The 13,485-nt window shown below is 41.4% G+C and overlaps 1 protein-coding gene across 1 annotated transcript; it reads left to right on the top strand.

Moving 5' to 3' along the window:
• Positions 1-409: 409 nt before the first annotated feature.
• On the top strand, positions 410-12,664 carry LOC138960108 (uncharacterized). Its single transcript, XM_070331853.1, has 9 exons — positions 410-525; positions 4,188-4,328; positions 4,651-4,749; positions 5,151-5,246; positions 5,671-5,818; positions 7,505-7,635; positions 8,375-8,511; positions 9,135-9,309; positions 10,217-12,664. The coding sequence occupies exons 2-9, from the start codon at positions 4,202-4,204 to the stop codon at positions 10,441-10,443; spliced, it is 1,140 nt and encodes a 379-aa protein (XP_070187954.1). The 5' UTR covers positions 410-525; positions 4,188-4,201; the 3' UTR covers positions 10,444-12,664.
• Positions 12,665-13,485: the final 821 nt, after the last annotated feature.

The following is a 13,485-nucleotide window of genomic DNA, read 5'->3' on the forward strand; positions in this document are numbered from 1 at the left end:
CCATTGACCCATTTTACATGATATACAAACGTGTGAATTAGGATATTTCCTCTTCTTCTTCGTTCATGGGCTGACACTCCCATGTTCACTCATGGTTTTGCACGAGTGGGGTTTTGCACGAGTGGAGTTTTACGTGTATGACCGTTTTTACCCCGCCATTCAGGCAGCATATGCCTATTTCGGGGGAGAAATACGAAATAATATTCATGAAATAGACGTCTCTTCTACGTGTGAAGGATATAAACAACTAGATTGCCTGCTATGTTGGTTACACAGAGAAGTATATTGGCTTGTAAAGCTTGTTTTACATCCACAATACAGCAATACAATGCCCAGAGTAACACATACGATCGCAGGAGCTCAATAGTAGATGTGCTCGCTTTTGAGACAAACGGTCTGCCGTAGTTTACTGAACTAACTGTGCTTCATGTTACTCTTTAAAAAGGCACAGAAAGCCACCGGCTTAGCCACATCAGGTCAGTTCAAGGAACCCTCAGGACGCGTTAGTGACAAGCTATAGTCTTGGTATGTACATTTTTTTTCGAGTGTTTCTTCCTCGTGCTTTAATACTGAAATTAATCATTTACCTATTATTACCTCCTTTTTTGCTTTTCTTTCTTTTCCTTTTGTGTGTGCTTGTGTGTGTATTCATGTCTGCCCCCCCCCTCTCCCCCCCCCCCACACGGACAAAATGTTTTCGGGTAGACTGGGAATCGAGACACGGTGATGGCGCTTTAAGTTGTGTGTGTGTGTGTGTGTGTGTGTGTGTGTGTGTGTGTGTGTGTGTGTGTGTGAGTGTGTGTATGTGTGTGTGTGTGTGTGTGTGTGTGTGTGTGTGTGTGTGTGTGTGTGTGTGTGTGTGTGTGTGTGTGTGTGCAAAACTGGCCCCAGAATCGTAACGGTACGGACCGTAACGTATAACAGTAAGGACATTTAAGGTGTTTTAGGTTTCGCAATTTCCAAAGCGTCGTCGCTTTGAAATACATTTGTGTGATTCTTGATCTTGATCAAAATCTCCACAAACTGTGTGATTTTGAGGATTTGAATCGAACTCTTTCAATTCGAAAGTACCGGCCGTAAGCCAGTAAGGACAACATTTTAAGGGACATCTCACCTTAGTTGTAAGGCAGCAAATTGTTGGTGTTCTATATGTCGTCTGCCATTGTTTATCTGTTGTCAATTAATTGACAAAAGAATTATCTTCCTTTTGATTTAATTAGATCTGAGTTTGGCGATCCATGTTTTTCAGTGTTATGAATTTTCCTCAATCGTAACAGTAACGACATTTTTTGAGGGACAAACGTTTTCTTCGTATTATGCACCCATAAAACCATGTTTCAATCAAAATGTGAACTTTAACCAAATGCAATCAATAGAGACTAAAATGTGGCCAAATGTCATGATTGTCCGATACTGACAAACTGTAGAAATTAGATCTGAAAGATCGGTTAGCGGGCTTGGGACAAGCGTTTTCCGGTACCCCTGTGTCAGATAACTCACTCTCTACAAAACATGTTAAGAGGAAAGTGTATATATATATATATATATATATATACGACTTGTGTCCGTGTGTGTGTGTGTCCGCGATGCCAAGCCAAAGTTCTCGATCGATCGTTTTCAAATGTGGATGCCATATTCAGCTACATCCCGGACACAATCTCATCGATGAGATATTTCAACACGTGCTCTCAGCGCGCAGCGCTGAACCGATTTTCGTTTTTCTCTGGATCCATTTCCAGTAACTCTTCCTTATCTTCTCCAGTGTTTTCAGCGTTTACCTCCCTTCCTTCGTGTGGCGTCAATCCATATTCCCGTTTCTATTTTTAGAAGGTCACTGTCGACAACGCTCAATCCATATTCCCGTTATACTATTTTTAGAAGGTCACTATTCTTCTCCAGTGTTTTGCGCGTTTATCTCCCTTCCTTCGTGCGGTGCGCCGGGTATTCGGCTCGACTTTTTCCCGGCGCAGCCGTACCCGGCGAAGCGGGTATTCATCTAGTTTTCAATACACGAAGTTAATGCCCCTTGGACAATGAACCAAATGATACCAAATGTAGTCTAGTTTGATCCAAGACGCGACGAATGTGCAGAGCAAAAGTCTGGGGACAGCTTTGGCGACCAGTGCTGACAACAAGGAAGTGTCTGTGCTCGCACTCTTGGACCTCTCGGCGGCATTTGACACCATCGACCACGACGTCCTCCTAAAGAGACTACAGTTCACGTTTGGAATTGCCGACAAAGCCTTCCAGTGGTTCGTGTCATATCTCTCTGAACGCTTTCAAAGAGTACAAATAGGTCAAAAAGAATCATCCCCTGTTCCCCTGAAGCACGGAGTACCCCAGGGCTCTGTTCTAGGCCCGGTTCTGTTTACACTATACACACAGGACCTATCTGACGTCATCTCGAGGCATGGCTGCGAACACCACAAGTATGCCGACGACACCCAAATAGAGGATTCTGCTCCCCCCAGTGATTTTCCAAAAGTGGTTAAAAACACTGAGCGCTGCATTGAGTCAGTTAAAGACTGGATGATAGACAATAAATTCAAGCTGAATGACTCAAAAACTGAGGTGATGCTGTCAGGGCATGCTTTAAATCAGATTGACTGTACTTCCCTGACAATAGGCGACACTCAGATTGTCTCCCAAACCGCTGTTAAGGACCTAGGCGTGTACCTGGACTCTGCTCTGACAATGCAAAAACACATTAGTTTTGTTTGTAAATGTGCCTTTTTTGAGTTGCGCAAGATTTCCTCTGTCAGATCATTCCTGACACTCCAAGCCACTGTTCAACTTGTCTCCTCTCTGATCCTGAGTCGACTTGACTACTGCAACTCATTGCTTGCCGGCCTCCCCACTGAAGAACTTGATCGCTTACAGAGAGTCCAGAACAGTGCTGCAAGGCTCATTCTGCAGAAGTCTAAGAAAGACCATGTCACTCCCCTACTTACCACCCTTCACTGGCTTCCTATGAAGTATAGAATCGAGTACAAGCTGGCTCTGTTAGGGTACCGCTGTTTTGAGAAATCACTTCCCCCCTATTTGTCCCATTCCCTCAGTATCTACGAGCCATCCCGTTCTCTCAGATCCTCCTCTGAAAAACTCCTTCGCATCCCCAAAACCAGGACCAAGACCTTTGGTGAAAGAACCTTTAGGTACCAGATTCCGACCGTCTGGAACTCGCTTCCAAGTTCTATCCGTGACTCCAGCAGCCTTTCCTCCTTCAAAACACAACTCAAAACATACCCGTTTCGTAAAGCCTTTGTTTAGCCTGAGTAGACTCTCCACAACTCTATTCTGTTTTGGAACTCTCTACCCTGCATGTGCTTTATGGTCTATTTGTCAATGGTATCTTTGTGTGTGCGCGTGCGTGCGTGTGTGTGTGTGTGTGTGTGTGTGTGTGTGTGTGTGTGTGTGTGTGTGTGTGTGTGTGTGTGTGTACTTTTAACATTGTACGCTAAGTTTTGCTTAGTGCTTGGGATCTTGGTGTTATGTCTCAGTTAAATGTATGTTTTGTATGCTTGTTGATTTGTGCTAGTTTATTCTATAATGAATTTGTAAAGCGCCTGGAGCCAATTGATGGGACTCGCGCTATAGAAAAGTTATTTATTATTATTATTATTATTTTTTTTAAAACGTTCCATATAATACGTATATTCAAATTATTTTATTAGGTAACAACATCACATGTAAGCTTGTGTATATCCATGTTACACATCTAATGAAATACGATTTTCTTTTCATCCCCAAAGATGCATTTGTTATGAGCATGTTTTTCTAGTCTCTACAAAACAGACCAAAGTTTCTTCAGGGGTTAAGGGCAAATACAAGGAAATTATGAATGAAGAACCACCACTATTATACTAGAGTTACAAATATAGAAAAGGAAACAGAGTACAGTGTGTATTCTTGTTAAATTCTATGGTTATAGAGAGCACCCAGAAAATGAAAAACAGCCCCCGCAACATTTCTGAGCTGACACTGAAAGTGTAAGTTGAGAGCATATTCGTTTGAAAGTACTCAACAACTGACGAGCATCCCCCCAAAAGTGTCCGAGATAACGGAAAAATGGTAGCAAAGAGCATATTCTTATTTACTTCTGTGTTTCAGATTACTGTTAGAAAATGATGATCCTGACAGAGTTATTTACGAAAATCGTCTATTGGTTTAATATGGTTATACTTCAGGCTGCTGAGAGAAAATGTCAAGCATATCGCAGACGTTCGCCGTGTACGGGGAAAGTGGAATAGGTCACTATGGGGAGGCGATTGGTGACCAAATGGCGCTTGGTCCAAAACTCGTCAAGCACAAGATACTGGACGCTGTCGGTTAGTCTCTCTGTCTGTATGTCCGTCTGTCTGTCTGTCTGTGTCAGACTGTGTGTGTGTGTGTGTGTGTGTGTGTGTGTATGTGTGTGTGTGTGTGCGTATGTGTGTGTGTATGTGTGTGTTGTATGTGTGTGTGTGTGTGTGTTGTGTGTGTGTGTGTGTGTGTGACAGTGTGTGTGTGTGTGTGTGTGTGTGTGTGTGTGAGAGAGAGAGAGAGAGAGAGAGAGAGAGAGAGAGTATCTGCGTCTGTGTGCGTGTCTGTGGAGAAGCCGAATTAAGGGGTACCCGATATTATCTGTGGGTGGTTGTTTTTCCTTCACAGATACCATACCATTACGTGACAGCGACCACGTGTTTACGATCGGAGATTACGGGACATCAGACGGTTATGTCACAATTCCCTTTATGAGGGATATCATAGGTGAGGAAACATTTGTAACGACGAACACGGCGACAACAAGAAAGACGATGATAATCATGATGATCAGGACGATAAAGTTGGCGTTGATGATAATACGAAAAGGATGATGATGAGAATGATGATAGCGACGACGACGACGACGGCGACGACGATTGCTGCTGCTGTTGCAGCTGATGATGATGATGATGATGACGACGATGACGATGACGACGACGATGATGGTGAGGCGACAACGTTGCTGCTGCTGCAGCAGCTGCTGCTGCTGCTGCTGCTGCTGCTGCTGCTGCGGCAGCTCCTGATGATGATAAAGATGATGATGATGATGATGATGATGATGATGATGATGATGATGATGATGATGATGATGATGAAATCAAAATGTGTCTATTGATCTTCCATAGTCAGGGTAAGGAAGCGACAAGGGAACTTGCCAGTACAGGTGGTGTATGAAGATCAGCCCGCCAACGACTTCAATTCGCTGTTCAAGCGTGTCCATGGTAATTTATCAGATTGTTGACTCTGCTTTGGTCGTTTCATATTGGGACATAGTGAAATACTACACACACACACACACACACACACACACACACACACACACACACACACACACACACACACACACACACACACACACACACACACACAAGGAAATAACATCAGTAGTGTTAGAAAGACAGACAATAAACGAGTGAATGAGAGAGAGAGAGACTCACACAGAGAGACACAGAGAATTGGAGAGAGTATGAAGTTTGTATTCGCGTGCGTGCGTGTGTGCCTGTCCGTCCGTCTGTATGTCTCTGTCAGGCTATGTGTGTGTGTGTGTGTGTGTGTGTGTGTGTGTGTGTGTGTGTGTGTGTGTGTGTGTGTGTGTGTGTGTGTGTACAGGAAAGACTGTACCTTTAACGTTCAATGATGTTTCAGGACTGATCCCAGTTCCCAGGACCTACCTGAAAGATGTCAGTGACGTGTTTGTGATGGCGACAGCTACCGGTTTTTATGACGCAGTTCTGCCACCGGGTTCTGCTGACGTCATCCTCTGCTTCGGTGCTGCGCATTATTTGTCCAAGCCGTAAGCATCATAAAATGTAATTCAAAACATTGAGAAATAAGGAAAGAAAACAATTGCAGACAGAAAAAAATGTTTCAAGCGATATTTTCATTAGTAAACAATCGTGTTTTACGCCGTCAGCAAGTGTGTGTTTCCGGTAATAGTCGAAATAGCAAATGTCTGTAGAATGTGCGACACCCATGAGAGCGGACAAAAAACACACATCTAAGTGTGGCGTGTACTTTCCACCTTGATTACTTTCAACGAATCCACCTGATGTCGTGTGAAGACCGGCACGGTTGGCCTAGTGGTAAGGCGTCCGCCCCGTGATCGGGAGGTCGTGGGTTCGAACCCCGGCCGGGTCATACCTAAGACTTTAAAATTGGCAATCTAGTGGCTGCTCCGCCTGGCGTCTGGCATTATGGGGTTAGTGCTAGGACTGGTTGATCCTGTGTCAGAATAATGTGACTGGGTGAGACATGAAGCCTGTGCTGCGACTTCTGTCTTGTGTGTGGCGCACGTTATATGTCAAAGCAGCATCGCCCTGATATGGCCCTTCGTGGTCGGCTGGGCGTTAAGCAAACAAACAAACAAACCTGATGTTGTGTTGACAAAACGTACGTTTGGGGCAAACTTCGCGAAGTTGACGAGTGCTGGTTTTATGTTTTGTCAAAAGTGCATCAAACTAGAAGTAGCCTACCACCATTACATCTAGTTGACGAGCGGTGACACATTTGCCCATTGGGATCTCCCCCAAAAGCCAATGTTACTGAAAATAGAATGAGTAATTCCGGAAAATCGTTCAGAGGTACTCAACAAATTATAAAACCCTTTGTTAAATTCGATCTTCAATACATCTCTCAAAAAATTTAAAATGAATAAAATACAAGAAAAACGAGTTGAAGCAAATCTAAAAATGTGGAAACATTAGAAAAACAAGTCGCGTAAAGCGATATAAAAACATTTAGTCAAGCTGTCAACATCAAAGTAACAGATTAACACCAAAAAACAGTCATCGCCGAGACCATATTAAGATAGTTTTGACTAACCACACCGAAAAACCGAGACGGGTCATGCTCGTCTCCGCGTAGTGCGCGAACGCATGCCGCAGTACTTACTTAAACCTATTTCCTGTAATTCTGAGCACAATTTTATAGTGAACAAGACATATGTCTATGTTTTTGAAATCAGGAGAAATTGGGTAATACGATGCAATCAATTATGAATCTGTTAGTGAAATTTCGATTTTAATGACAGCTTTAATGAGCAAACTAATTAAATAATGTTTACGCTGCGGAGCTGAAATTCAATCCCATAGTCCAGACTTCGTCGAAGATTGCTTGACCAAAATTTCAATCAATTTAGTTAAAAAAAAGAGGGCGTGACAGTGCGGCCTCAACTTTCACAGAAAGCCGGATATGACGTCACCTGAGCTAACCGGGACACACTGTGGGAGCATGTGTTCGTATCGGCTCGTTGGTTTCCGAGTTTCTCCATCCGTATTTGTGTACTGAACGTTCTGTCGATCTCGCAGAAGAACAAGGACTTTTTAGGTTTCTGTCGAGAAAGTGTTGTTTCTTTTCATGTGGGGGTTATGATTACCTCACATGTAGAAAACCAATACCTGTTACAGATCATTGAGGCAGAAACAGGATTTTGTTTCAACTTGCAGGTTTTTTTTCCTTTCATGTCGGGTTATAATTTCAGAGTTCTCAAGTACCAGGACTCGTTTCATCGTTACCCTAACGCCACGCCAGAGGAAAGCCGCTTGGTGGCAGCACAGGCTGCTATAGACTGGGAGACCTTTCTCCTCCGCCGTGCAAAAGAGCTCAGATCGGGTACAGCTTGTTTTTTTTTGTTTATTGCTTTAAATTTTCTCTCTCAGAATGATGACTATGTGAAAGAATGAGTATCGACTCACCCGGGATTATGTATATTTATATAATCAATAGTGCAGGTTCGCTTCATGAACATCCTACGACATTTTAAGAAAAAAACCTGAACCCTATAATAATGATACTTCCTGTGCTGACTGAAAATGTGTTGCTAATAAGAGTCGCAACTGACATCTAAATCAATTAAAAGTTTATATAGTGCGGGGGAAGCAGCCATACAGGTTGTTGATTTGTTTTATTTTTCTTTTGGCATTTGTCCAAGTGGAAGAATGATCTAATCCCACGTAAAAGCCTGTAGGTTTTTACATGATCATTAAGACGAGTAGGAAAGCATTTTTAATGACACATTCATTCCATCTCAAATTCGATGTTTGCATTTTTGGAGAAAAAAACCATCAGACGAATTCGGAAAATGTAACTCTATCGGGTTGGTATGGGCTGTGAAAGAGTGAATGCCCTTGCTTTCAAGAAGACAAACAATCCACGGGCCAATCACTAGCGAGGGGTGTGTCTGAAATACGTGGACAAGGAGCAGGTATTGATTATTTACTGTCTCACTAAAAGCAAGGGAATTCACTTTTTCACAACCCATACATATTTGACAGAGTTATTTGCGAACAACGTCTATTTAGCGTTACTGTTTGTTACTGTTATCACCAGGACAATAAACTCTCATTTTCAGGAGGGATTCTGGCTGTGACAACGGCCGCTGATAATTCAAAGGAACAAGTGAAAGGTCTCCGCCATTGTGTACAGCAGCAGGAAGAAGACATGTTGAACACGTGGCGGCGCATGCGCGATGAACAGAAAATTACGCAGGTCTGCTTTTGACATTTCAAGATGCCGACTGAGTGAAATTATTTGTGCTTTTTCTTTGTTTAAACAAGGTTTTGAATTGGGGCCGGGCACCTCCAAAATCTACCAGTCAAAAACATGAAGTATATACCAATTAACAAATCGACGACAATTCAGAATAGGCTCAACTCGGAAATAACTACATTCTTACAGAGGAAACAACAAAGACTTGCGCGAATTAAGTTTGTCCCAGTGACTAAGTCGTCATGAGCAGTGGTAAAAAACCTGTTTCTCTAATGGGATGGCATGGGTCGTGTACGACCCATACTTGACAAAGAGGATATCAGAAGCAGTAGTAGTAATAGTAGTAGTGGGAGTAGAAACAGCAGTACAGTGGCAGCCGTAGTATTATTTGTATGTTGTGTATCTTGTTCGTCCACTTAAACGTCCCACAGTTCGAAGTTATGGTGAATGTTTCGTACTGTCTGTGTTTAAACTTTCCACGAACTTACCCAGCATTTTTTGTAATTCAAAATCTTCATGTTAAACTCCTTTTTTCAAATGATGGGTCTTACAAGACCTACATCCTCCGGCCTGTGTAGTCCAAAGTATGACCTGCTCCAGCTGCAAACTTGCATGTTTTCCAGGAGGAGTTTGTGAACACCAACTTTGATCGTTGCACCAAGTACCCGGAAGAGTGCACAGCGCCATTCAAGGGAAGCAACTCCGCCGTGACTAACCAGGGCCTGCAACTCGTGTCGGCGGAACTGGTGAAAGTCCCATGTACGGCTCGACTTTCGTGGAGAGAGAAACTTGAAAAAGGTGTGTATTAATAATATAATTGTTATGGGGAAAGTCAAGAAGAGTTGTCCAAATTAACACTTTCCGTCAACACAGTATGCCACGAGTGTAATTGGCATCAGTTGCAACACTCTACTACGGTTTTTGTCTGTTTGTGAAGTTTGATAACTTTCAACAGCTTCTTGAGATTGTTCTTGAATGTTCGAATTGGTGTTGCTGTTCTTGTCCACGGCTAGGTACTTGTCTTATTGTTTTGCGACACGATAGGCGTGTCTTGCGACAATCTGCGACAATGGTTTAAAGTCAAAAGTATTTTTACCCCATTAACTCGATAACGGTTTGTATGATCAATATCGTTGTTCTTGTTGTCTAAGGCTGCGCATTGGTTGCATTTTTTGCGATACGACAGGCATGTTTTTGGAAAAAATGTGACGGCGGATTTTGCAAAAACTCATTTTACCGTTATTGCGACAAGTAACTGCGAACGCGACTTGTTGTTGTTGTTGTTGTTGTTGTTGTTGTTGTTGTTGTTGTTGTTGAGCAGAAGGAGGTTGTTGTTGTTGTTGTTGATGTTGTTGTTGTTGTTGTTGTTGAAGAGCAGAAGGAGGAAAAGGAAAAAGATGACGACGATGATCTGTCTTTCATAATATGAATAATGCCTTTGTGTTGAACACATTCGCTGCCCTACACGCCACCAGGCGTGAAAGGCAGTAAGTAAGTAAGTAAGTTCAACACATTCTGTTCTCGTGCGTATATGTGTGTGTGTGTGTGTGTGTGTGTGTGTGTGTGTGTGTGTGTGTTTGTGAGTGTGTGTGTGCGTGTGTATGCGTGCACATGTGTGTGTGTCCGTCTGTCTGTCTGTCTGTCTGTCTGTATGTGCCTCTGTCTCTTTGTCTGTCTCCTTTATGTCATATTAATACTTTTGCAGACGGCGTAGATGACCGGGACACTTGGGCAAAGACTGTCATTGCTCAACTCCGTTGCTGGACCGCTTGGAACTTCATCCGGGCACTTTCCAACAAGCGTTGCACCGACGAGAAAGAGGCTCTGGTTGATGAACTATACACGCGGATAGAGGAGGAAATGGCCGAGAATCACCCAGAGGACTATCTGAGTGACTCTATGATAAACTTCATTGTAGCAAGAAAAGTCTAGCTTTGTAACTCCTTTTTATATTGATTATTCTGGTAGTTAATGGTTAGGTGTGTGTATCTTTTGTAAAGGGTGAAAAAGACAGCAATGTCGGATATATAGATTTCATCTCATCTGTTTTCATTCAAGTTTAGATGTGCGTAAGCATCTCTTTTTATAGCCTTGTAAACGTCTGTTAGATGTTCTTTTATTAAGTCTTTGCAATGACTTATACACAATTATCTCTGCTCATTCGACCTAAGGAAATACCCACGGCTTTTGTGTAAAGCTATTATTTCACTTTATTTGGAAAACATTTTGAAGATAAAAGTCGGAAAATGTTTACCTACTAACAGGAAACTGTGTGGAAGGGTCGCGAACAAACTCAAGTTATTGCACAACAAATATGAAAATATTCGCTAAACTCAAAAGACTGAAAATGTTACCCGCTTCGTTATAAAATCACACTTGCACAATGGAGCGCAAAATTAATCAATGACATATGAACTCATTCCTTCATAAGAAATGCCCTGATCCTGCCTGTTATTGCTGTATTCAAACCACTAATTGTCTAAAATGGGTTAAAGCTTACTAGGCCCTGCAAATAACCCAAAAGGTTACAACCTGGAGGGCTTAAATAAGATTAGTTTGACTACCACTCAATTTCAGACCTTGCACTGTTTAGTCGATTCCCGAAATCGGAATATGTTTTTGAAAGTGCACAAAAGTCAGACCATTTCACCTATAGAGTTGTCACTAGACTAGTCATGCAACATCTGAAATTAATGTACACTAAATATGAAATTAACAGTCAAAAGATGTGAAAGTTATTAGCCTATACGTACCTTATGATGGATATACTGTTTTGGGTGTAGGTTGGTTACTTGCTGCGTGCTCAATCTTGCAAAATCTTAGCCGAGTATGCTTGTATTTCATGATGGACTGAACTCGATGCTCATAAATTATTGCGATGTAGGCTTGAAGGTCCTTGCACTATATATATATTTGTCATCATTTTCACGAGTTTTCATTCACAAGCACCTGGAAAATAAATCTCATGTTCCCCAGGCAATAAATCCCGGGTTACCATAGTTGCAGGAAGCAGGTTATACATGGATAATCAAAAGCAAACCCAATAGAAACGCTCGGGGATTCTTCGGCTCTTTTCATTGGTGTTTCCCCAGACCTAAACAGACGACACGACACTGCTTTGCAAAGTTCCAAAAACGAACTGGCAAACTGGCAAAAGTAAACAAAAAACAAAACTACTTCATGAAAGGTCATACATTCATCAAAAACAAATGAAACCTAGCGATATGTTTTGTCTTCTTACAGAGTCATGGAGTGCGTGTATCTGTGTTTCGATACACAGACGTTCGGAGAAACACGAACGTCAAGTTCAAGTAAAACGACCCCTGACACACACATTTTGACCCGTGCACAAGACGTTGTATCGATAAACGAAGCACAAATAAGAAACAATAATAAAAGCAAAGAAAATAGCAACAAGATATGCAAACATCTAACAAAGCCGAGCAAGCAGAATGACAGGTCTAATGAAACACAAAGAGGTACTGAGTCGGAAACAAGCTCGCGATTCTTTCCTTCGCTGCACGACGCAAATCTTCTGTGACCTTTGACCAAACGTAGCTGCCACATTCGATCACTCAGCTTAATATTTACAACAGAAAGCCGAGGGGGTGGAATACCGAGATGAGCCTACAGAACTGTGTATCCTCAAACCTGACATATTCATCCCAACATTTAATGAACTCAAAAACACAGAAAGTTGCTTTCACACGCCAGCTTTGATTGCCAGTGGTTATCAAACCGGGACTCGTGTGGTTATCAGCATGGAACCCGTGTTTCAAAGCATGGCTCCCAAGGTTGATTGTGCACTTATTATCTCACTACCAAAATGATGACAAAAACGATGTTTGGTGGTTTGTTGACAGACCAGCTTTTGTGTCGGTCCTCGGGGGGCGATATCGACTTTTGTTTCATATTTATTGACCGCGGCCTTCGGACCGACAAAAAAGCTGGTCTGTCAACAACCCATCAAACATCTTATAATATACATATAACTATGGTGTGCCTCTTTGTTTGTTTATTGTTTGTTTTAAAGCTTGTAGTAAATCTTGTATGTTATTTTGTGTGAATGCTGTGTTTTTAGACTTTATGATCAGTAAAGTGTCATTGGCCTGAAATACGTTTATGTGAGACATTTTCAATTTTGGTGTCCAAATTGTTGTACACAATGGGAAGGTAAATTAGAAGGCGATATTGATTGGAAATTATGTTTTAAATATGTAACGAACATTTCTGAAGTAAACTTAAATGGTTTCAAATTCGAGTATTACATAGGATTTTAGCAACAAATGTGATATTAAAACAAATGGGAGTAGTAGAAGACGTGATGTGCCATCTATGCCGAGACGAGAGGGATAGTATTCAACATTGTTTGTGGGCGTGTCAATATGTACAGTCATTTTGGAATGATTTGTTAAACTATGTTAAAAATGAATGTCACAATGTTGAGAATAATATTTTTTAGTGAAAAGTTTATTTTGTTTGGTATTGATAAATATTTCAAAAGTAGTACAATTTTTGATTTTATATTATTAAATGCCAAATTTTTTATTTACAAGTGTAAGTATGCAAAAGCTGTTCCTACAATGGCTGCATTTAAAAGAGATCTGAGAAAAAGGTATTTGGTAGAAGAATATTTTAGTAAAATTAATTTTACATATAATAAATTTCTCCTGGAGTGGTACCCATTTAAACCTCTGATATTGTCAAATGATTGATTTTCTTTCTGATTGAGCTTGTAGGGATGAAATTTGGTTTTGGAGTTAATAGGACGTTAAAGATGGTTTTCATTTTAGACTTGAACATAAACACTGTCTGTATATATTGCAGCAGCTTAACGGAGAACAGGACTTGGTGGTATGAGTAGTTTTACAAAATAATCAAATAGAAACATAAAAAAGGAGACGAAGAGCTTGTTTACATAATTTAGAAATGTATTGAATATGGGCTGTGTGATTGTATGCTTTAGTGTGTTTT

This window comes from Littorina saxatilis, linkage group LG2, assembly GCF_037325665.1.
Source record: "Littorina saxatilis isolate snail1 linkage group LG2, US_GU_Lsax_2.0, whole genome shotgun sequence".
In the NCBI taxonomy this organism is placed as follows: Eukaryota; Metazoa; Mollusca; class Gastropoda; order Littorinimorpha; family Littorinidae; genus Littorina; species Littorina saxatilis.

Excerpts from the sequence above, each read along its gene's own strand:
- LOC138960108 (XM_070331853.1), top strand. The coding sequence starts at position 4,202 with ATGTCAAGCATATCGCAGACGTTCGCCGTGTACGGGGAAAGTGGAATA. Across the intron at positions 4,750-5,150 it reads CTTTATGAGGGATATCATAG|TCAGGGTAAGGAAGCGACAA; the intron begins GTGAGGAAACAT and ends GATCTTCCATAG. Across the intron at positions 7,636-8,374 it reads TGCAAAAGAGCTCAGATCGG|GAGGGATTCTGGCTGTGACA; the intron begins GTACAGCTTGTT and ends TCTCATTTTCAG.